The 22,702-nt window shown below is 51.5% G+C and overlaps 1 protein-coding gene across 1 annotated transcript in view; it reads left to right on the top strand.

Moving 5' to 3' along the window:
• Nucleotides 1-22,702, top strand: part of LOC144130190 (uncharacterized) — a 103,965-nt gene that overhangs the window by 20,852 nt on the left and 60,411 nt on the right. Inside the window, exons 2-5 of the mRNA XM_077664183.1 lie at nt 9,567-9,617; nt 9,689-9,923; nt 15,595-15,754; nt 16,277-16,419. Coding sequence (XP_077520309.1) covers nt 9,706-9,923; nt 15,595-15,754; nt 16,277-16,419 — 521 coding nt within the window. The 5' untranslated portion in view covers nt 9,567-9,617; nt 9,689-9,705. The remainder of the gene's footprint in view (nt 1-9,566; nt 9,618-9,688; nt 9,924-15,594; nt 15,755-16,276; nt 16,420-22,702) is intronic.

The following is a 22,702-nucleotide window of genomic DNA, read 5'->3' as shown; positions in this document are numbered from 1 at the left end:
ACATCACCCCAGGCAGACACAGCTCCCAATCACTTTGTTGTTCAAAACACAATGCTCTCAACACGCGCTTCACGACGGAGTGGAGCTTCTCAACGGAATTCGACTGTGGGTGGTACACTGAGCTGTGTAACAGCTTTACCCCACACCTTTCGAGAAAGGCTGTCGTCAAAGTGCTAGTAAACACTGTGCCCTGATCTGACTGGATTTCCGCAGGAAAACCAACTCGCGCATATATGGACAGTAGTGCATTGACTATCTCAACTGAGCTGAGTTCTTTTAGCGGCACTGCTTCAGGGAACTTTGTCGCTGGGCAGATCACAGTCAAAATGTGTCTGTACCCCGTGGCTGTTACCGGCAGAGGTCCCACTGTATCCATAACGAGCCGTCTAAAAGGCTCCGTAATGATAGGTACCAACTTCAACGGCGCCCTCGATTTGTCCCCTGGTTTGCCAACCCGCTGACAGGTGTCACATGTCCTCACAAAGTGTTCTGCGTCACGAAAACACCCTGGCCAATAGTACTCTTGCAAGAGACGGTCCTTAGTCTTCTTAACTCCTAGGTGTCCGGACCACGAACCCCCATGCGACAAGCGCAACAGATCCTGACGGTAGCACTGAGGCACGATCAGCTGATCGAACTCCACTCCCCTGCGGTCTAGATACTTCCGGTACAGGACCCCACCTCTTTCCGCAAAACGAGCATTTTTCTTGGCGATACCTTCCTTGACACTGCAGCGCATGTTTTCTAGGCTGCCATCCTTTTTTTGCTCGGCTATCAAAGCCGACCGGCTGACTTTTAGCAACCTATTAAGTCCATCTGACGTAGGCGCGATGAGCAAATCTGCAGATAGCTCTTCTAACTTTCCCGCGTCGGGCATTTCCTCTCCAGTACCTGGTGTCTTCAACGCTACAGGCTCAATTTTATTCAGTTCGGACGTGCTCTGAATATCAGCTTGCTGCGCCTCCGACCCTTTCTCATTGTTCGACAACGTCGGCCCCGCAACTACCGCCTTTGCAGCGAGCTCCCGAACTCTCGATCTGGTTAAGGCCTGAACGCTAGCCTCACCAAACAAAAGCCCCTTCTCGCGCAGGAGGTGATCGGACCTATTCGAAAATAGGTACGGGTACTGGGGGGGGGGGGGCAGCATAGATGACACTGCGGCCTCCGCCTCAAGTGCTCCGAAAGGTCCTTCAATAAGCACTTTTGCTACGGGCAGACACACGCTATGAGCTTCCACGGCTTGCTTGATCCATGCGCACTCGCCCGTGAACATATCGGGTTCTACGTAAGAGGGGTGAACTACATCCATTGTAGCTGCGGAATCACGAAGCACTCGGCACTCTTTCCCGTTAACGAGGAAGTCTCGAATGTAAGGCTCGAGAAGCTTCATGTTCTCGGAAGTGCTGCAGAATGACAAAAACACGACTTTTGTTTTTGTTTCTGGACACTGCGCCGAAAAGTGACCCGGCTTCTGGCACGTATAAGACACGCGCGCTTGCCTCGTCTCGAACCGCTTTCTGCGTTCGGCTTCGGCTGCCGCCGTCTCTTTACGTTCGGTCGGACTGCTTTCACTCGCATCCGCACTACGTGTGTCCCCCCTTTCTCTCATGGGTGTGAACTTCGGCCTCTCAGACTTGGAGCCAAATTCACCCTTTTGACCGTCCTTAGCTCCGCGAGCCCGACGCGTCACAAACTCCTCGGCTAGCTCGGCGGCTTTAGCCACTGTACTAACGTCTGGCCTATCCAAGACCCAGTACCACACGTTTTCAGGCAACCGACTATAAAACTGTTCCAGCCCGAAACACTGCAGAATTTTCTCGTGGTCACCAAACGCTTTCTCTTCTTTGAGCCACTCCTGCATGTTTGACATAAGCCTGTAGGCAAACTCTGTATATGACTCACTTCTGCCTTTTTCATTTTCCCGAAACTTCCGACGGAACGCCTCCGCTGACAGCCTGTACTTTTTTAGCAGACTCGATTTCACTTGGTCGAAATCCTCTGCCTCCTCTCTCTTCAAGCGAGCGACTACGTCGGCCGCCTCGCCGGGTAACAAAGTGAGCAAGCGCTGTGGCCACGTTTCCCGAGAGAATCCCTGCTTCTCGCAAGTTCGCTCAAAGTTAACCAGCAACAAACCAATGTCCTCTCCAAGCTTAAACGGCCGCATCAGGTCAGTCATTTTGAACGATACTCGTTCTCCTGCACCGTGTGCCTGACTTCCATTACGAGCGCGTTCCATCTCTACCTCGAGACGCTTCATTTCCAAAGCGTGTTGACGGTCGCGCTCTTCTTTCTCTTTATCTTTTTGTTCTTTACGTTCGCGCTCGTCTTTCTCTTTTTGATCTTTACGTTCGCGCTCCTGTCTTTTTGCCCTCTCCTCAATGGTCTCAAGGCATTCCGACAGCTCGTCATCCTCAGCCTCCAACTCAAGAATAGCCCTTAGCAGTTCTGGTTTTCTGAGTTTGTCTGAGACATCCAGACCCAACTCTCTTGCAAGCTCCAGCAATTTCGGTTTGCGCAACGACTTCCAATCCATGGCTGCTCCGAATGCTGCTTTTTCTACTGCCTACTATTGTCTTGCCGCAAACTAACCCGGCAGCAACGCCAACCACAATTACCAGCTCTGTTTCTGACACTAACAAAAGCCTGGCAAAACTCAGAAGAAAGTCCCGCACTCCCCAAACCTCGCAGCCAAGAATTCAGCGCAATCGTTCCGCTGCAGGCAACCAGTCATCACACAGGGCTCGTTGCACTGCTCCCGGATGGTCGTTGTGCTGCTCAGCATACAGTTGACCGCATATCTTCGCTGCTGCCCTCCGTTGTCGCGATCTCACCGCTGGCAACCAGTTGTTGCAAATGGGTCGCAAGCCCCAAGTGTAACGTTGGCTTGGCGGCCTGGGGCGCAGCTGGAAACATCCGAAGGTCCTGGCAAAGGATGAGTCGACTGCCAAAAGAACAACTTGTTTATTCTAGCATCGCAAAAGAGCAGCCGGTCAGGCCGACCGAAGTGGAGAAACGGGCGACCACGTTACTCGACGGAAGAAATCGACGGAAGAAATCTCTTGGCGTCCGGGGCAGCTGCCTTTATACTCTCGGAGTCGAGGGCAAGAAGGAACGGCTCGGGATGATGCGCACGAGACGGCGACGCACGGAGACGTTGAGACGAGAAGTGACGCGTCCGCCGGGCCGGCGCCGGTCAGACCTCCTCGCCTCCCAGTTGGGGACCCAGCTGCCGCGCTTTGACAAGCGTGGGCACCAACACACACACACACACGCACACAATAAGACACGTGGCATTGAAACCTGCCTGGACGCGCTTGGCGGGAGGCGTTGCGGCAGCGCTGCACGGGCCAAAATGACCGCCACTTTGAACAAAGCCCCGGCGTCTGTTGCATCCGCGCCGGCTATACCGCGCGTCGTAGGCGAAACGTAACAACGGCCAGACTTCGGTCAGACTGGTTTTTAGAGCTGCCCAGCTTGAGATGTCAGCCTCGTGGTTTCGAAACCAGAGATTGGCTACGTCGCTCTGACAAAAGATAACGTTGGTGAGCTTGACGCTATCGTCCCACTTGTATGCGCTTACGCGTTCATAGGAGGCCAACCAATCCTCCACATCCGTGTCATCTGTGCCGCTGTAGATGGCCGGGTCACGCTGCCGCGCGGCACCGGAACAGAAGACAGCCGACGGAAGCGGTGAAGCGGTTTGGGTGACGGTCTCAGGCATTGCAGAGGTGGTAGTCAATGCGCGGGTGCGAAGCGCCAGGGCAAGGGATCGTTGGCACCTCCACCACTTGTAATAAGAACACAGCACACTACTAATACAGCACACACACCCCAGTAATAAGAGCACAGCACAGTAATAAGCACAGCGTCACGAACAACCAGCCGAACCGTCCAGGCACAAAACAGAGTCCGCGTTTAGTCCAGAGCACGCACGAGCGACCGAGCGTTCGGCGCTCGAGCTTCGGAGTGTTCGGCGCTCGAGCTTCGGAGTGTTCGGCGCTCGAGCTTCGCAAAGTTCGGCGCTTCTCGTCGTCTTCTTCGTTGAGCGCCAGCCTCTGAAGATTCTAAAGCCCGTGTCCAGTCTTACAGCAGCAATTTATAGACAACCTCAAACACCCTTTTCGGGGACCCTTATATCTACCATGAGAAAGCATATTTACATACAAAGTGAGAAAGTTTGCTTCTTTCACCGAAATGATACCCACGCCTTAACCACTCCAAAGCAGTGCTCCCGTACCTTTAGTGCAGCAAACTATGTCAAAAATTGTCCTTTCTACCCACCATCGATAAATCGAACTGTCTGCTTCCATCTGTAGTTGAATGTACTGATGAGGCTATGATTAAGCGCTGAGTGAAGACTCTCTTACCGTAACCTCTCTAGTCTGGGCAGCGGCGCTGCCTGCAGCATTGTGAAATAAAAAATTACGGGGGAACTTACGACTACTGACGTGCTTTGAAGGAGAAAGCATTGTTTTGATTTCTTCTTTCAATTTTCAGTTTCATAGAGCAGCTGTTAAGCGCCTGTTAGTGGGTTGAGCCGCGTCGCCGTCGTTGGCGTAACCGAGCGAACGAGATCACTGTTGCTCGCTAACAGATGGCGCCAGAGTAGTTGCACGGACGAGCCCAGGGGCTTTGGGCGCGCTGCCGTCGTCCATCGCCAGTGCGTGACACCTGGACTCCAAGTACGCGAAAACTCACGCCAACGCGATGGCGGTGGCGACGGCTGGCGTTCGCTCCGTCGCTTGTGGGCAACCTCCATGCAAGCGAGGGCGGCAGGCGACGCGAACCCGCGACGTGCGCAGCGGACTCGATCCGTGCTTTGCGCACTCAAGCTTAGAAACACACCCGTAACCTGTTCTCTCCCTTAAAATTTTGTGAGTGTGCCTGATAGTCAGGTCCAAAGGAATATTTCCTCTACGGCAGCGCTGTAGCGGCAGTAGAGATAGCCAAAGCGTGCTTACGGAGACGAAGTCACATCACGGGTTCACGGGGGAGGTGTGCTTTCGTTCGGTGCCTGTGCACTCCGGCTTAGTAAAACACTCCCATAAACTGTCACCGCAGTTTGATTGTAAGTGAGCAAACTATAATTTACCAGTGAGAATGCGCGCCGTGAGTGTTTCTGCACAGTTGGAGCGCAGCGGCACGGTGGATCGAGCGCCGGTACCCGCGGCTCGACACGCATCTCTCCCTGCAGTACGCCCGCTCGCGTAGCCCGCTCCAAATGCTGTTAGCCCTCCGCAACCAACAAGTAGATTATTTTAATTATTTAGATCATGCGGGTCTGCCTCTCAGCTACAAAACCAAATATTTTATCGACGGTGGCGATGATCAAGACGACGGACGGGTTTCGTGAAATGTACCCGTGAGAAACCGTAGACAAACCGGAAACGGCTTTGGGGGGCTGTGGTTGGCCTGTAGTGTGGGGGACGTCCGGGCGACGAGCGAAATTTTCTGTGGGTGCAGATCCGAGCGACACGGCAACGACACCTGCATTTTCGCTTCGCGCGACGGCGTCGCTAGTCGGTTGCCGCCGTCGCCTTCGCGTTCGCGTGAGTTTTCGCGTACATGGAGTCCAGGCTTGAGAGAAGGTAGGGCCGCTAGGGGAGGGAAGGTTCTCTCTGCAGCGGCACACGCACCCACACGCTGCGTCCTCGCACTTGCGCCCAAGCTCCGCTCCGTTGGCGGGCGGTGCTGTGAAATCTGCTGCAGGCGATAAACTGTCCGCGTCGGCCACGCCACTGAGTGTTGCCTTCCTAGTATAAACACTCTGCTTACAAATACACAAAATAGTTTCAGCCATTTCTTTCTGAAGAATGAGCGGCGCAACCGGTAGCATTGCTTCGTCTCCCGCTGCTGCTAAACGAACTGCCCGAACAGAGGCTCAGCGCTGTCGCCGAGATGACCCTGCCGTTCGCGCCGCTGCGGCAGACTGGGCTGCGCTAAAATTTCTCATTAGGTAGTAGCGTAATCGTCCTCAAATTCTTTTTGCTCTTACTTCCTAATGGCACACCTAATCATTAGCATACAGTCGTAAGGCAACGCATATGCTCTTTGTTCTATCGGAAGCAACGCGATTTTTGTGGCCTATAGGTTGCGCGGTCGTTTCGCGATCCGACAGTCCGGGTTTCAATTCCCCGCACCTTGGGAAGAAATTTTATTTTTATTTGCTATCATAGTGACGTAACCTGGGATTTTTGTGAACATTTTTGCGATCAACAACGCCGCGTTTCGTTGCCAATCAGCCATATAACACCTTCTCATTAATAAACATGGAAGGAGAAATGAGGAGCCTGCACCTTAATGAACATGTGACGCAGGCCAATGCATTCGTGCTTCTATATTGAAGGCCTCACCTTCTAGGCAATGGGGTACGCGATCCATGGTCCCGCCCGACGAGTGACACACCCACAGCCGGCATAGTATAGACAACGGTTTATTGCGGTCCAAACCAACGCTTTCGAAAGGGAGCAACAGGGAACGCAGGGGCGGAGCATAGCATGCGGTCTAGGTTCTCGAGAGCGCAATGCTCGGACAACAAGAAAACGACCCCTAACGCCTGAGCGCGGCAAAACAAACACACGGGATAATGGATGAAGTGGCACAGATTAAGTGGGCTGGAAGCGGTACAAGAAACCAGGCAGCTCGCATAGCTGCCACTCACGCAAAACAGCTATTCCGTCTTCTCTCTTCCTGCTAAGGTGCCGGCCCGTCCGTGTATACATGCTGACATCTGCCGATACCGTGACAACGCCCCAGAAGTGCTCCCGCCGGAATCCTCCCGCGCGCTGGTTTCGCCGTCCTTACCAAGTCATCGCCGCAGAGATCACATGCCATATCTAGCGAGCAACAATTCGGTCATGCGCAGTTGCCCTGCACCGGTGTGCACCTAGAAGGCTCACAGCCAGCACGCGCAGTTCAAATGGATAAAAAGGGGCCGTAGAACCCCAAAAATTCTCACCAAATTATTCCGAACTGATATAGGTCCCAGTCCAAACGGGGAATCCGGGGAACGAAGCAGCCCACAATAAAGCCCGAGGTTTCGTCGACCGGGCAGTGCATGAGCCTGGCTCTCTGAATTTCACGAAGTACTCCATGATCACATATCATGATCTCGCCAATCATTTTAATCTAGAGAGAAGAGCTTTCCCCCCTCCGGACAAAAGCGTGACTAAAGAACAAGAGGCTACGTGGCATCGTCTACAGGCGAGATCGATACGCACCCCATCACTCCGCGCGCAAATTTATCCGGATCTATACAACTGACTTGTAAACACTGTGGCCATCGAGTCAACTACGATCACATCCTGTGGGATTGTAAAATAGAGCCACCTCAGGGTGACCTAGTTACCGCTCCTTCTCTCGAGCGGTGGGAGGCCGTGCTGGCTAGCTCTGACCCCAGAACGCAGTCTTTGGCGGGGGAGTGGGCTCACAAAGTCGTCGAGGGCTACGTACTTTCGACCAGTTAACGCAACGTCTTAGCACCAAGCTCTTTCTAACAAATAAAATGTTTTACAATCAAAACCCCACAATATAAAGCTGCGCTCAGGCGTCCATGGCGCCTACGTTTAGACAAGTGGAATGGGTTTAACGTAGTTAAACCGAGTCGACGTTCGAAAGAAGGTATTGATTCTTCAATTGGAGGGTAAACCTATGCTCAGCCTTGAGGGTATGGAGCGACAGCTTTATTTGGTTAATGTCCATACATGCAGAATTCGTCGTTCTCTACTTAACACAGCTCGCGGCGGCTCCTCATACGACTATCAGCAGCGCACTGGCACAGCGGTTAAGCGATACGCCACTGCATTGACAGGTGGCTGTTCCTGCCACAGCCACCGGTAGGGATTGTGCGACCCGTGTTGTTCTTCCCGAGCAACCTCTCGCCACCAATGATTAACTTAAAGGCCGACTGCCACGGCAGGTTGTGATGACGCCTGCTCCCATTGGCTGCTGCTTGCGCGAAGCTCCTCCGAAATTATCTGATTAACTCGCGCAATCTCGGGTAATTTTGAAGCCCAAGACAAGATGACAAGATTCTTGCTCGAGGTTGGTACGTCTGGAGGTACGTCTGGCCTTTAAGGAATAAAACTGAACTGAACTGAACTGAACTGAATGTGCGCTGTCTTCAGAGAGATCTTCCGAGAAATTTAAAAAAGGGAGCCGTACACGTTTTAATCGCATTAGACCAGCGCCATTTCGATTATAAAGAGGAAATGCTGAATCGAATATATATTTTATTTACACTATTATTTATGCCAAAATAAGAAACAAAAGCAGTAATAAATCAAAGCAGCGTAGTATGTGAAATTCGGTACTTTGTCACATTTTTTCAAGCGCGCAACGTCATTCTGTTCTTGGTAGCTGAACTTGGTATATCGAAGTCTTAAGAGGCCCGGCGATTTCTTCGTTATACCATCTGATTCGTTAAAGCGATATGCGACCTGTCGCATCACAGCAGGTTCATTGCCTTTACGTATAGCGGAGACAACGGAGCCGGCATTTAGTACGCCGTACATGTATGTGCCTTGCCAACGCGCTTACGTGTCTTCCGCAACCCGTATGATATTCACAGCCTATCAAAGGGACTTTAAATAAATTATGTCGTGGAGAATCGGCAGAATTATCTAGAATATTTAGCTTTCTTTTATACATTCTGAAGCCTAGACCTGCTGCTGTAAAAGAGGGCGGCGAGCAGCGGTGGTTTCCGCGATAGCACCTGTTTCGGTTGGCTTCGCCGCACAGCTAGTGAGCACATGGGCCACAACATTTCTTCGCACGACAGAATTGACTTGGGGCGAATACGACCGCCAGACCAAATGCTTTGATGATGGCCGCCTTGTATTCAATGGGATCTGTTTTACGTTTTTCTTTTCCGCCACTTGGACTACTTCGAAAGCGGCGACTAAACTACACATGAACCCGCTGCGGTGGCTCAGTTAGCGCGTCCGGCCGGAGCTCACGGGTTCGATCTCGGCCGCGGCGGCCGCATCTCGATGGAGGCGAAATGCTACAAGTCCCGTGCACTGTGCGATGTCAGTGCACGTTAAAGGACCTCAGGTGGCCGAAATTATCTGGAATCCTTCAGTACGGCGTCCCTGTTAGCCTGAGTTGCTATGGGGCATTAAACCCTCTTAATCCATACATAAAAAAAAACATTTTGTTGAGCTGCAGACCTTGAGAAACAGAAAGGCGATGATAGCCAAGGGATTAGAAGTGCCAACGAAGTCCCCTCTCAGTTGCTCATCGAAGAGGTTTTGGTTCGAATCCCACCTAAGCTGTACCCTGCAGCACGACTTTCCTTTTCGCATTTGTTTGTGCAACCAGACGTACAAAAATGAGCAGTAAAGAGGAGGCGAAGGTGCAGCCGTTAAATGAGTTCCTGCAATAAAGCTCGATGCGGAACCTACGATGTGTGGAGATAGCTGGAACCTATTTGCAACTAAGAACAGATAGTCCAGAAGAACAGATAGATAAGAACAGCCCTAGAAGTTAAGCGAATTTAGCAATTTCTCAGCTCCTAATGAGGGTTAGCTCTGATGGCCCTGTTTTCTTTCCCTTGTTACACGCAGGTACAGAATCTACCATCTCAGCCACACCGATTATCCTGATTGGACCGGAGGGTGAGCGACTGCACGTCCCAGTTAACAGTGTAGATGAAGGCGCGCGTCTGAGTGCTGGTGCACGCGCGCAGACATCGTGGGTCCACCGATGCCAGAGCGGCCCCTGCTGTGCGCGTACCACTGCGTGGAGGCGGGAAAGCGGCACGCGCGTTTCCCGCACGACGGCCTGTGCGACTTCCTCTTCTACCACCTGGACGGCAAGCGCGTGCCGCTGGCCAAGTGGGAGAAGAGTCGCTGTGCCGCCAAGATCGCCGCAGCCGCTACCGTCGCCAGGCGCACCCTCATGGGTGTCTCCGTGGACGACGAGTGGGTGTCTGCAGCGACGTCTAGCTCCCTTGGAGTGCGGTCCAAATCAATACGGCGTTTTAGCATAGCGTACGCGCCTTTCTAATTGCGTTTCATGCACGCCATTATGCACTTGTGTGCACATGGCTCCATCACTGTGGAAGCAATAGCGAGAGCTTTCTGTTAGGAGCAGTCCGAAGATTAATTGTCTCAAAATGGGCGCGGACCGCATGCTGCATCGCTTAGCTGGCGGGAGCAGTCCAGCTGCGGGTGCAACTGGCGCCTCGAGGCGGCCTGCGCAGGCGCACTGTCTGCGGCGGTCGCAGCAAGCAGTAGCGCTGAGTGGAATGCGCTGTGCGGATACGTCGCTGTTTCACATTTCTGACAATTGACCGTGATCGTTCGTATATCATCCTCCCTCATTAAGCATTCACTCACGCACTTGGTTGCTCATTTTTTAGTTACTTCCTCGCCCACTCATTTACAGTCACTGATACCTTCTGTTATCAAGGTGGTCGGTTTAAGCTCAACCTTCTGAATTGAGGTGAATAAGCTGAAGCTTGTTCACCCTAATCAGTAGGTTATGGTGAAGCTTAGCCTACTGAGCTTGAGGTGAACCATGCCACCCGACGTTTGCAAGAAAGCTCAACCAAAATGAACGAAAATTCGCCGTGGTCCGGGGTCCAGGACGAACTTTTTTTTAAACTGTGAAGTCTCTGTGGAAGCTGCATGTATTTCATATTTAGCCGTATGCCTGCTCTTGGGTGGATGCTAATGAGTAATTACTCCTACATTATTTGCAATATAATAACACAGCAGCAGAACCTTAGTATACGTTAGGCTACCGTTGGAAGTTACGCTGCTTCCTGGACAAACATGTGGATGCATGTTACAGTAGTTGAAGTACCGACTTGTGCTTCGAAGCGGTACAGGAAATATTTTTCATACCTAATTCTTTAAACCAAATGCCGGGTGCAATGTATATTACAAGGCTATGGGAAGCGGCCACGCTTTGTGCCGTTCAAAGTAATGCTGTTAAGAGAACTATGAGGACAGCTCCATGGAAGTAATGTGCTGAGTAAAAACTAATTCCGTCACATATTCTATGTATGTTTAAGTGTCTCCTGCAGCAAAAGACGCATTTATCGCTTAGAAAATTTGTCGCTGCTTTGAATTGAATGAGAGGGTAGCGTAGCCTCTATGATCCGCAAAAAAGATGTCGACGCATGCATTTCACCTTCGAAATCGGCCGGTCATGGCGGCACCTGCATTTAAGTTTTGCGACTTTTCTAGCCTTGAGAAGGTCGGTTTTCAGTGAGAGCTGTGTATTGGTGATTAGAACGTGGTGCCCTCTAGACACAGACCGATTTCAGTTAGTCCCTTTAAAAGATGCCACCTACCATGTTTAGCACCTAAAGAAACCAGGCACTTTTTCGCACTAAACCAGTGCGATGAAGGGCAGAATGTTACCTATTGCTGCTTATAAGGGGTAAATTGTAACGCCTAATTTATCTTCACGTTTTGAACACATTGGTTGGACTTCAAGCCATCGAAACGAGTGTCATTGCATTAAACAGTAAGTTATCGCCGCGGGCGGATACAAAACGAAGCCGCAAGCTTTGATGTGCAGCTTCGCTCGCTTCATCCGAGCGATACTGAGACTCTTGTCCTTTGCTACAGGTAGACACATTCTCACCTCTCTAAAGATCCAGCCAGCAGATCCATCCCCCAACAACACCCACGCTATCCCAACACATATCAGGGACAGACTCATAGTTCACCCTCTGCCCAAAAACGTACACCCAGTTCACAACCAGGCCAGACGCGAAGCTCGTGCCAAGGCTTTACACAAAGCTCATACAAACGACAAGGACGCGGTCTACGTAGACGCGGCAGAGTAGACCCACAATTCGGCCTACGTCATCACTGTAGCATCGCATGACCTCAAACACATAGCCTCGTGCTCGATTAAGGCAACAACTTCACTTGAAGCCGAAGCAGCAGCCATAGCGTTTGCCATTTCCTCATCCGCTGCCACACTCATTCTGAGTGACTCTAAAACAGCAATCACGAATTTTGCACGGGGACAGATTCATTCTACCACCCGAAAAATTCTCAATGTTTGCTCCACAGAACCCCAACCAGTTCAAATTGTTTGGGTGCCAGCCCACGCAGGCAACCCCGGCAACGAAGGGGCCTACTCTCTTGCTCGAGCGTACGTCAACCGAGTAGGGCACACCGTAGACCGGGCTAGCGCTAGGGACCGGCTCGTCTCCTATCATGAAATAACCCTCCATTACAGGGAGCAAAGGCTTGTATATCCCCCCCCCCCACACATCTCCCTCTCGAAAGAACGACAAACTACCTAGAGACAGCTCCAGGCTCGCACATTCCCTTCACCGGCTTTGTTAGCCCTTATCCATCCAGGCCAATAAAGACCCGAATGCTCTCTTTGTGGGGTTCCGAGAGCCAACTTTGACCACATTTTATATCTCTGCCGAGAATTCCAACCACCATCTCGCTGGAACCTCACGGACAAAGAGGGTTTGGAGATCGCGGTCTCCAGCTCCGAACCAGCCTCACAAAGGCGGCTGGTAGAGTGGGCTGGAGTGGTCGCCGCACGAAATGGACTGTTGGCCACCACCCGGGATCAAGAGCCAGACCAACCCTAGGCAGTGTCTCATCCATAAGGCTCATCAATAAAGGTTTCACCTACCTACCTTGCTCATTGGATTAAACGGCAGCTGTGTTCAAGCCGTGAGATAGCGACGAGGAGAGATTCTACTAATCACGAAATTGAAAATTGGTTTTTGAGGAAAATAAATAGCGCAGTAAATGGTGCACATATCTCGGTGGACAACCGAACCGCCCCGTAAGGAAGGGATAATGTAGGAAGTGAAAGAAGGAAGACAGGGAGGGCTCCGGAGAAATTTCGACCCCTAGGGATCTTTAACGTGCACTGACATCGCACAGCCTACGGGCGCCTTATGCGTTTCGCCAGCATCGAAACGCGGCCGCCGCGGTCCGGTTCGCACCCGCGGGTACTCCTGCTCAGTATAAAAGAGCGCTTTAACCACAACGAGCCATCGCGGCAGGTAGTAGCCAAGACACGTGAGCGGGTTTTCGACACACTTATCGCAACTGTCGGATGAAGTGCAGTGTGAGGCAAATCGGCGTCGCGATGTTTCTGCGGAATTAGCTTCGTCGGAAACGAAGCGTTTACTGCAAGCAGCGGTGGCAACTATGGTGGCGTGCATGTTTTTGTCGCTTATTTTGCGTCAAAAACATCTTTGTTGGTCGTGGTGAGCTAATTGTAGAAGATAACTGTTCCGGTACAAAGCCTGCAAGAGTTGGCTGCTCAAATCTACAGCATATTGCAACAGGAATCATGCAGACAAATCGGGAAACAGTTGCCGTTAAAATTTAAAGAGCTTAGTTATGCGACAGGTAATACGCCCTCATTACTGAGGGCTTGCAGAGAAGTCGAGCACCGGCTACGGGCATGTTATGTCCCGCAGTGCTTGCCATTACAGCGCTTCTACTTGCGAGTCTAATGCGTGTCCGGGAAGGATTTGCGAAGCGGAGGGTGGACAAGCAATTGGAAGTGCGGTACATCTCTACAGACGCTGCACCCTTGCTGCCTACCTGATTGGACACGAGTAATGTTGGAGCGGTTGCTATCAAATATTCGCTGTTATGCCGGAGTGGTAGCCTCTAGGTGGTTTGAGCATCAGCCTCGCATGCCGAAGGTGCGGGGTTCCATCGCCAGTGACACCGGATACACACCTGTGGTACAGTGTGTACAATCTTTCTCCTGGCCTGGTGCTTGCCTTATTCAGGCCGAAATGCTCGCGAAATCGGTATCTGCCCCCTCCCCCTGAAACTCGAGTGTATGAAAAAGATGGCGGACGATTCAACGCCGTTAGGCCAAATTAGAGTTAAGTGCGCAAGCACTTCAATTTTCATTTCAGTTGCGGTTCCAAGCTCTGTTTTCAATGTCAAGCAAGCTTCAGACATAAATCGGTGACTTATTGGTATGGCGCGAGTGCATTAATTGAGCAATGCTCGTGTATGCGGAATTGGTCATTTTCTACTTTATATATATTCATAGATCGCCGGGGCTCCACCACACCCGGCGCAGTGGTGCAGCGGTTAAGCGATGCATCACCGCATTGCGCTGGCAAGTGCTGCCACCGGTGGGGCGTGTGGGACCTAGTTTGCTCCTGCCGAGCAATCTCAAGGTCGCGGAGAGAGGCTTCGAACAAACAAACATCGGAGAGATCTGTTTCTGAGTTCTGACGCACTGAAAAACACATTGGTCAATAGCGCTCTTTGGCACAGATGCGCCATCGCCAAAAAAATTGATCATCATCATCATCATCATCAAATATCGCTGTTTCCGGAAGCTGCCAGTGGAAAAGAAGAGCAAATGTTAGGGCTGTGGGAATATTACTTTTTCCAGATCGAATCTAATGCGAGTAATGTAGATAAACAACAAATCGAATTACAATCAAATATTGAGAAAATTGAACTGAATACGAATCGAATATTATTACGAATAATCGCTACTTACGCGAATATTAGTAAAAACCGAGCAATCGTGAAAAACTTTGAAGCGCCGGTGCAGGTGCTGCGGTACGGTGTTATAATTAAAAGGCGCTACACTAGCCTCCACTAAGGGGTCGCAACACGAGGTCAGTATAACTTTGTATGGCCGTCAAATGACACGTATACGACAACTGAATTTCGCTCTTCTTCTCGAAAGAGAAACTGGAGCGTACGACAGCAGCGTATGAGCCTTGGCCTGCGAGGTTGGGCATCAAGGCAGGGTTTGCTGAACTTGCACAAGCCCTACCATGTCGTCCAGGGCTAGAGTCATGTGTGGGTGTTTTTATCGCCACCCCACGAATGAACTGCATCTCGTCGTTGAACACTTCATCCCACCATCCCACGCATACTGATCGCGACAGGATGGTACCCGGAGTTGGTGTCGGTCCTGTTATCGGAACAGCCGTTGAATATAAATACGGCGGGCCTTATTCGAACTTCGTTCCAGTTATTCAATAGTATTCGTAACGTATAGAACATATTCGATTCGTTTAAAATTATTTTAACGCGCCCTATTTGATGCATTGAAATAATCGACTTAGAGGATAATCGATTTGCTATTCGAAGTTTTCGAGTATTTGCGCACCCCTAGCGAATTATGTCACTGAAGCGGAAGCTAAATCGAGCGCGTATACCCCGCTCGATTATTATTGCCTCCGTCAGCTATCAGAGGGCGAAGCGGCGACAGAAATGAACTAGATTTGGAGTTTAGCGTGGAAATGGTAACCACGGTGGCTGATGGCGGTGAAGAGGATTTGATTGCAATGCCGCAGGGGCGTCCAGGCATAACAGCGTCCCGGATAATTTATTTGTTCTTCTAGAGATGGATTCCGAGACCCAATTTTGCCAACCATTTCACCCTAGAAGTGTAGAGCACGTGACATGGTCCAGCTTGTACCCATTGAAAACCGGCGGCTGGCGTTCGAGCCACTAGGGATCGAACTCTTTACCTCCCGCATATGAAGCTGATGTTCAAACCACGAGGCCACCGCTGCGATAACATTACGACGGAAAAAACTTTTTTGAGCATGCCAGCTGTCGGTCGGTTCACATCACCGGTCAGGCCCTGCCTTGTTCTCCGCAGGTATGGAGAGACGACGATGAAGGACCTCTCTGAAGATACGGGAATCCGCGCCGTCGTGGCACTGTGGAAGTTACACGTCAAGCACCACGGCGTCAACTTCGTCGACGGTGACCCGGCATTTGTGCGCGGCCTCATCCCCACCCATCTCAAAGTACTCAAGGTTGCTGCCAAGCGATGCAGAATTCGCTCTTCTCTTGCATACGTTAGAGAGGTCCTTCTCAATGACTCTGCCAGATATGACGCCACCATAAAATACTGCCCTGTGAAAGTTACCAATAAATCTACCCTTGGAGCATACCACATAGCCTTGTTACAAAGTAGTAGATAACCCAGCTGCTCAGCTCTTTTGCACATTTTTCCCTGCACTTCCGTGAAAGGGTTTAGGCGCCCGTAGCGCAGGTTCGAATCTTAAGGGCAACTCGTCGAAGAGGCGGTTGATGGGAGAGGACGAAGTGGAGAAGGGCGGTACCACATGCCCCTCTCTCCTAACCATGCAGTTATTTGCAACTTTATCTGCTCAATTAATGGTAAGTCGATGTGGCTCCTCGGTAAAAAAAATATATTGTTTCTTAATGGGAGCGGTCAGTCCACCCTTTACATCGGCCTCTGGCGCAGAGACGCAACTACGGCTTTTTCATAATCCCCTGCGCGGTTTCCACTCAGTGCCGTGTCTTCGGTGCAGGGGTTCCGTGACCTTCAGATGATCCTGCACGCGTTCAACGGCACCTACAGTACTCAGAAGTCGTACACGATGCTGGGCCTTCATCCCCGCGGCGCCGGCACCTACATGGACGAGTGGGTACCCCTCCTGCAGACGCTCATCACGTACGTCAAAATACATCTGCTAAGCAGCTACACTTGGCATTCGAAGCATACAGTGATGCCGGTCAGGGAATTTCAATTTGTTTTTTTATTGGCTGCCCACCACCTAACGAAAGTGATCAAGTAGGAGACAGCGTATGCGCGAAGAAAAGAACCGAAATGCGCTGTCGCGTCTTGATAGCAACATACCGTGAACTTGAGCAGGCAGAAGATCCGACTACCCGGATAACACTGTGCGACTAATGCTTCATACCGGTGGAGCTTTTAGGTGCAACCGAAACGTTGCGTTGTGACTTGAATCTGTGGTCACGTCATACTATGTACGCACAACGCTATCGAACGCGTTCCGCTTGAGTGAGTGAGTGAGTGCGTGAGTGAGTGAGTGAGTGCCAACTTTATTTATCATGGAAGGGGGCAGCTGGGGAGGGCGCGAAGCCCTATTCTGGGCAGGCCTCCGCTGCCCTTTGAGCCCAATCCAGGATCTTGTCCTGGAGATCAGGCGCTGGGCAGCCTCCTACTGCTCCTTTGAATTAATATTCAGGGATTTTGATGGGGGTCACGAACAATGCTCCAAATGACGCGGTCGAGGTTGGCTATGGCCGAGCAGAAATTACAGGCTGAGGAGGGATAGATAGCTGGCTGGATGAGGTGGGGGAAGCTAGGAGTGGGAAAAGTGCAAGTCCGAAGCTGACTCCACAGAATCCCGCGATACCGAGATGTTTTTCGGTGTGGCAGGCGTTGTATACAAGAGGACTGAGACATTAATAGTGACTTATATCATGTAAAGCAGAGGAAGTGGTCCCGTTCAGTAAGCGGAACCACGTGGTCGAAGGCGGACTTTATGGCCAGCGCCCGCACAGTGAAACCTCGGGCGAAGGCATGAGTCACCTCGTTACCAGCTAGGCTTACGTTTGAGGGGGTCCAAAGAAGGTTTATAGAGTGGGTTGAAGAGTGTTTTAAGAGGGAACCGGGCTGGACGGAATATCCGATCCGAAATTGTGGATGGCTGATTTAGAGTCATTGACAATGCTGGTAATATCGGGAGTGGTCAGAGCAAGAGCGAGGGCCGCTTTCAACCTCGACGACCATTCGGTCGAAGCACTTGCGGACCTTTTCAACAAATAGTGGCATGAAGGTCGCCGTCCAGACTCCTGGAAGCATGCCAAGATGATCTTCATACCCAAACCAGGCGAACGACTCGAGCTGGGTAACCTCCGGTCCAACTCGCTCACGTCTTGCCTGGGGAATGTTATGGAGGACGTAATTCTACACAGACATCACACCCACGTAGAAAAGAACTTCCTCCGCCCACCATGATTGGTTTCCGGACTGCACTCTCCATCCAGGACATAATGTGGCGGATAGAACACGACATACTCGAGACGGATCCCATCCGGGCCACACGTACCATTCTCGGCCTCGACGCCAGTAAGGCGTTCGACAACGTGTCGGACGCATCTATACTGACCAACCTCTCAAAGATGAATGTAGGCACTCGCACCTACAACCATATTGCCAACTTTTTCCACAACCGCACTGCAGAACACACTGGGGACCTCTGCAGCGACTAAATCACCATGGGAACCCAGGAGACACTAAAGGGAGCAGTCTTGTCCCCGTTCCTCTTTAACATCACTATTCGAGGCCTCCCCTAACTTGTGGACACCGTACCCCACATCAGTCACTACACGGCGACGATATCACTCTCTGGACTAACTCTGGCTCGGACAGGGAGATACAGTCAATCGACACCGTCCGCGTTTTCGCGCAGGCAAACGGTCTCGGTTGCTCGCCCACCAAATCCGAACTGTTAGTCATCCGGGATAGGCGGGTTCGCCGACCAGTCCCCGAACTCCAAGAGGCGATCACACTCGACATCGGCGACCACCTCATACCTCCCGTACAGACTATTTGCGTGTTTGGTATACTGGCCCAGAACAACACGCAGAACTCGAAAGCCATCCAACGCTTCCGAACGACCGCCCACCAGATCAACCGCCTCATGCGCCGCAAGGCCACTAGCCGCAGAGGCATGCGGGAGACCAACCTCTGCAGCCTCACACAAGCTTTGCTTCTTAGTAAGATTGTCTACTCATACCCCTAGTACCACCTGCGCCGCAAAGATGAAGACGCGGTAAACAGCGTCATCCGCTCAGCGTACAAGGCGGCAAAGGGACTGCCCCAGTTCGCCACCACGCACCGTCTCCTCCAGCTCCGGGTATACAACACCTTCACAGAGCTTATCGAAGCACACAAGACTGCCTAGATACACCGCCTCTCTCAAGCCAAACACGGTTGTTACATTCTTGACCGTCTTAACATCAACCCTACAGGTGACATCCGCCCCACTTCTCCGCTTCCAACTGGAGTCTATAGTCGACTAATCGTCAAACCCATGGCCAAGAACATGTTGCCCGGCCGCCACGATACGTGCCGCCAACTCAAGGCCCAGGCTGTCGACGACACGTACTCCGCCGATGAACACACCATGTACGTGGACGCGGCGAAATGCGACTCCAACACATACGGGGCCTGCGTAGCCACGCCAACCACTACCCTCATCAACACCGCCACAGTGCGCACACTCCCCCACCGCTGCCGAAGAGTTCGCGGTCGCGCTCTACATCGCAGATCCCCGCACACGCACGATTCTCAGTGGCTCTAAACGAGCCATTCAAAATTTTTCGATGTACTCAATTTGTCTACCTGCCGCAGAAATCCTCCGCGGCTGCACTCTCGACCGCACTGTAGGCTTAGTGTCTGCACCTGCGCACGTGAGGAACTCTTGGAATGAAGGGGTGGACCATTTTCCCCAAGGCTTAACGAACCCGGATGCTCTCTCCGAGGCCCCCCTATCTTAAGAGGAAATCACCAACTTCTACAAGGAGACAAGACGCGTGTACTCGCCTCCCCACCCCGTCCTCGACCGAACGCAAGCCACCATGCTTCGCAGATTGCAGACCAATTCAATTCATAGTCATTCTAAACTATACTTCATCATTGACGGGGAATGCGACCGCATCTGTCCTAATTGCGACCACGAAGTGTCTGCCACTCAGGCACACATCATTTGGGGATGCGAGGGTAATCCGCCCCCACAAACATTACTGCCAGCTCCCTCCGCGTAGGGTTGGATCCAACTTCTTGCAGGACCAGGCAAGAATACACAACTCGCACTCGTCTCGTGGGCTCAAGACGTCGCCCCCACTTTGGGCCACATTCAGTCCACCTGCCCTAACTCCCAACCCTCAAGTGGCAAATAAATAAAGTTGTTCTCTCTCTCTCCCAGGACGATTCCTCCGACGTTGCGTTCACAATGCCAACGTTCATTCCGTGAGACGCACTGGACTTCCTCAGATTGGCCGACGTACATAAACAGTAATTATGACATGGCAAGATCACATACCGCTAGGAATGCCTCTGCTGTTTCGCCGGCCCTTCCACCTCAAAAGCTTCTCCTCAGCACCTCCTGCACCTGGTATTCCATCGCTACTCAAGTTGCCGTCTTCACTTGTAGGGGACGAATCATCATTACCCCTTACCACCTTGCCTAGTCCTGTGCCACTTCTGCCCACTCCAGCGTGGCCTGTTTCTGATGTCAACATTGAGCCGGTTGCGAAAAACGTCCACTCCAACCGATCTTACCCCTTTAAAGACGCCACCGTTGAAATTTGCACTCCTGGAGAGATAGAGAGAGAGAGAGAGTAAACTTTATTTTGTTCAGCAGAATAGACCGCGCCTAAGACCTGGGGCAGGGCCCCAGAGTTCCGGTGGTCAGCTTAGTTGCATGCCGGGAGCTCTTGGTTCCTGGCGGCATGCTCGGCCAGTCGGGCTACTTTGAGTTGATTCTGCTCAGCAGAAGGGTCTCCCATGCTGTCTTGGCTGTTATCCCCGATATCCTTCTTGGACTCTGCTCACATTTCCAAATAATATGGTCTAGTGACCCACTATCCGCACATTGTTTGCATCTGTGCGACCGTCTCTCTCTCCTCCGAAGAGGAGGTGTGTATGGTGGCAGCAGTTTTAGGGCAGCCGCGGGAATGAAGTGCTGAAACGGCACAAGGGAGGTCAGAGGGATATTTAGCCGCATCGATTTCAACCTAAAGCAAATCCCTGGCGTTGGAAAGGCCTTTATGAAGAGCTTCCTCCCGTTTTTTTCATCGTTGTCGATTGAAAACAATGTGCATATTGTTGGGTAAAGGGGGCTGTGTAGGTTTTGATTTAATTGGCAGGGGATAGTGTGCTTGGACTGAGTAACCGAGATAAAGTCGATGGGTAGGGATTGAAGTATATCCCTGTCAGTGGTGATACGAGCAATACGGGCATACCGTGAGCGACGACGAGCCTCTACTCTCAGGGAGGGTGCTGAGGATGGCGGTATGAAGTCTTTCGTTGGATGTGTATTTATAGACACAACGGAGAAGAATGACCGCGGCGTCGATTTCAGCACGGGAGAGGCGAAGGTACGGTAGTGAGTACGTCTGCTCAGGACGACGGCCTGGACAAGACGAAGTTCCGATTCACTGAGACCTCCGTGCTTGTTGAACACGCCCGCTATTAGGCGGTGGGTGTGATCGACAGCTGTAGGAAAGGTTTGAAGAGTATGCGTGTCGGTGGGTTGGCTTGAATGAAAAGTACCCCAATTTGAGAGGCCTTTTGGATGAAGTGATCATTAACAGGAACAGAGATAGAGGGGGAGTCTTGATAACGACGGTGCGAGAGAAAGAGCAGGAGTTCAGTCCTTGTAGCAGCACAGCGTAGGTTCACTGCGGTAGCAAGCTCTACTACCATATTTGCAGCTGTTTGAAGGGTATCTTCGATGTGACTATCAGAGCCTCCGGATACCCAGAGGGTAATGTCATCGATGTGAAGAGAGAAATTGAGGGAGAGAGTGGAACGAAGGGAAGTAGGTATGGGCATCATAGCCTTGTTAAAGAGGAATGCCGTAAGGACAGAGCCTTAGGGAGTGCCAAAACTTCCCAAGGTGTAGGAGGGGGATTGCTCAAAACAGAAGACGAGGGTTGCGGTACAAGACGAGAGGAGGCTGCTTAGGTACGAATAGGTATTGAAGCCGCAATAAATGTAGTTAAGGCCAGCGTAGATGGCAGCATGGGCCACGTTGTTAAATGCGCCATGTCGGTCGAGACAGTATGGCTGGCGTATCCGCCGGCTATTCGTTTCGCAGCAATGGTTTCAGATGGTGTAGCTACTTAACCATGACCAGTGTTCTTATATGTTCCTGGAGCATACATGGGAACACTAACTGCGAATATGACGTCTCGATGCGATGCTGGCATTAAGACAGCTCACACAAGTGAGTACGACAGGAGTCGTGAATTAGAGAAAATGTCCACTACCGTATTCAAACGAAAGAAGGGAAGCGGAGAGAGAAAGCACAAAGAAACAATGGGAGTGCGACGTCATCTCTGCATTATCGTCGTGCTCTCAAATTGTGGCCTCTGTCTGCTTTGTTCATCGGGCTGACTGTCCGAAGCCGTCTCCAGCATGCGCCGTTATCTGTGGCGGCAGCTGAAAGCATTTAGGATCAATTCAAATCCGGCTCTGCGCCTCGTAGCACTTAAAGGATGCCTTTTACTGGGTTAGAAGGAATTCGCATGCGCCATCTTCGTTTGTTAGGTGCTTAACGAAAACCAACAGCCACCGAAATCATGGAGCATAGGAGAAGTCTTTATTTCAATTTTTAGTTTTCATCAATCGGATACAAATAAAAGAAGAAAAAACCACATCCTGCCGGTGGGCTCCGCACCCACGACCTCCGAATTTCACGTCCGGTGCTATAATAACTGAGCTACGGCTACGGCTGTACAATCTTCTGCTTTCGTTCGTATTTATGTGTAGAGTAATCAAACCACGAGAGTGTTCACCAGCGCCAGCCTCATCCATAGCTGTGCACGTAGTACCTCCTGTACTAGCGCGACTGCCACTTAGGAGCGTAGCCTAACGTCGAGGACGGAAGCAGTGCGATACCCCTCTAATGCTAACTGCGGCATCAATACCACGTGATTCGAGTCCCTCGATGAAGTGTTCAGCAGACAAGGGATTGGAAAGGGGGGCTCCTTATGACATACATGACAGAAGCCAACAGCGCGAGCACCTCTTTCCATTCCCTTCTCTGCTGATTTGTTAGGGGCTGTGTCAAATATCGGGATAGGGTGGCTGCCCTGTGGCCAACCCGGAATAAGAGTCGGCTCAGCCTCGCGCAACTCGCCATGGTCGAAAAAAAATGCCGCCACCGCCTGGAAGGCGTTGAAGTAACGAGCGTTAG

This window comes from Amblyomma americanum, chromosome 4, assembly GCF_052857255.1.
Source record: "Amblyomma americanum isolate KBUSLIRL-KWMA chromosome 4, ASM5285725v1, whole genome shotgun sequence".
NCBI classification, from domain to species: domain Eukaryota; kingdom Metazoa; phylum Arthropoda; class Arachnida; order Ixodida; family Ixodidae; genus Amblyomma; species Amblyomma americanum.
The sequence above is the reverse complement of the archived record's forward strand: the minus strand, read 5'-3'. Positions and strand labels throughout refer to the sequence as shown.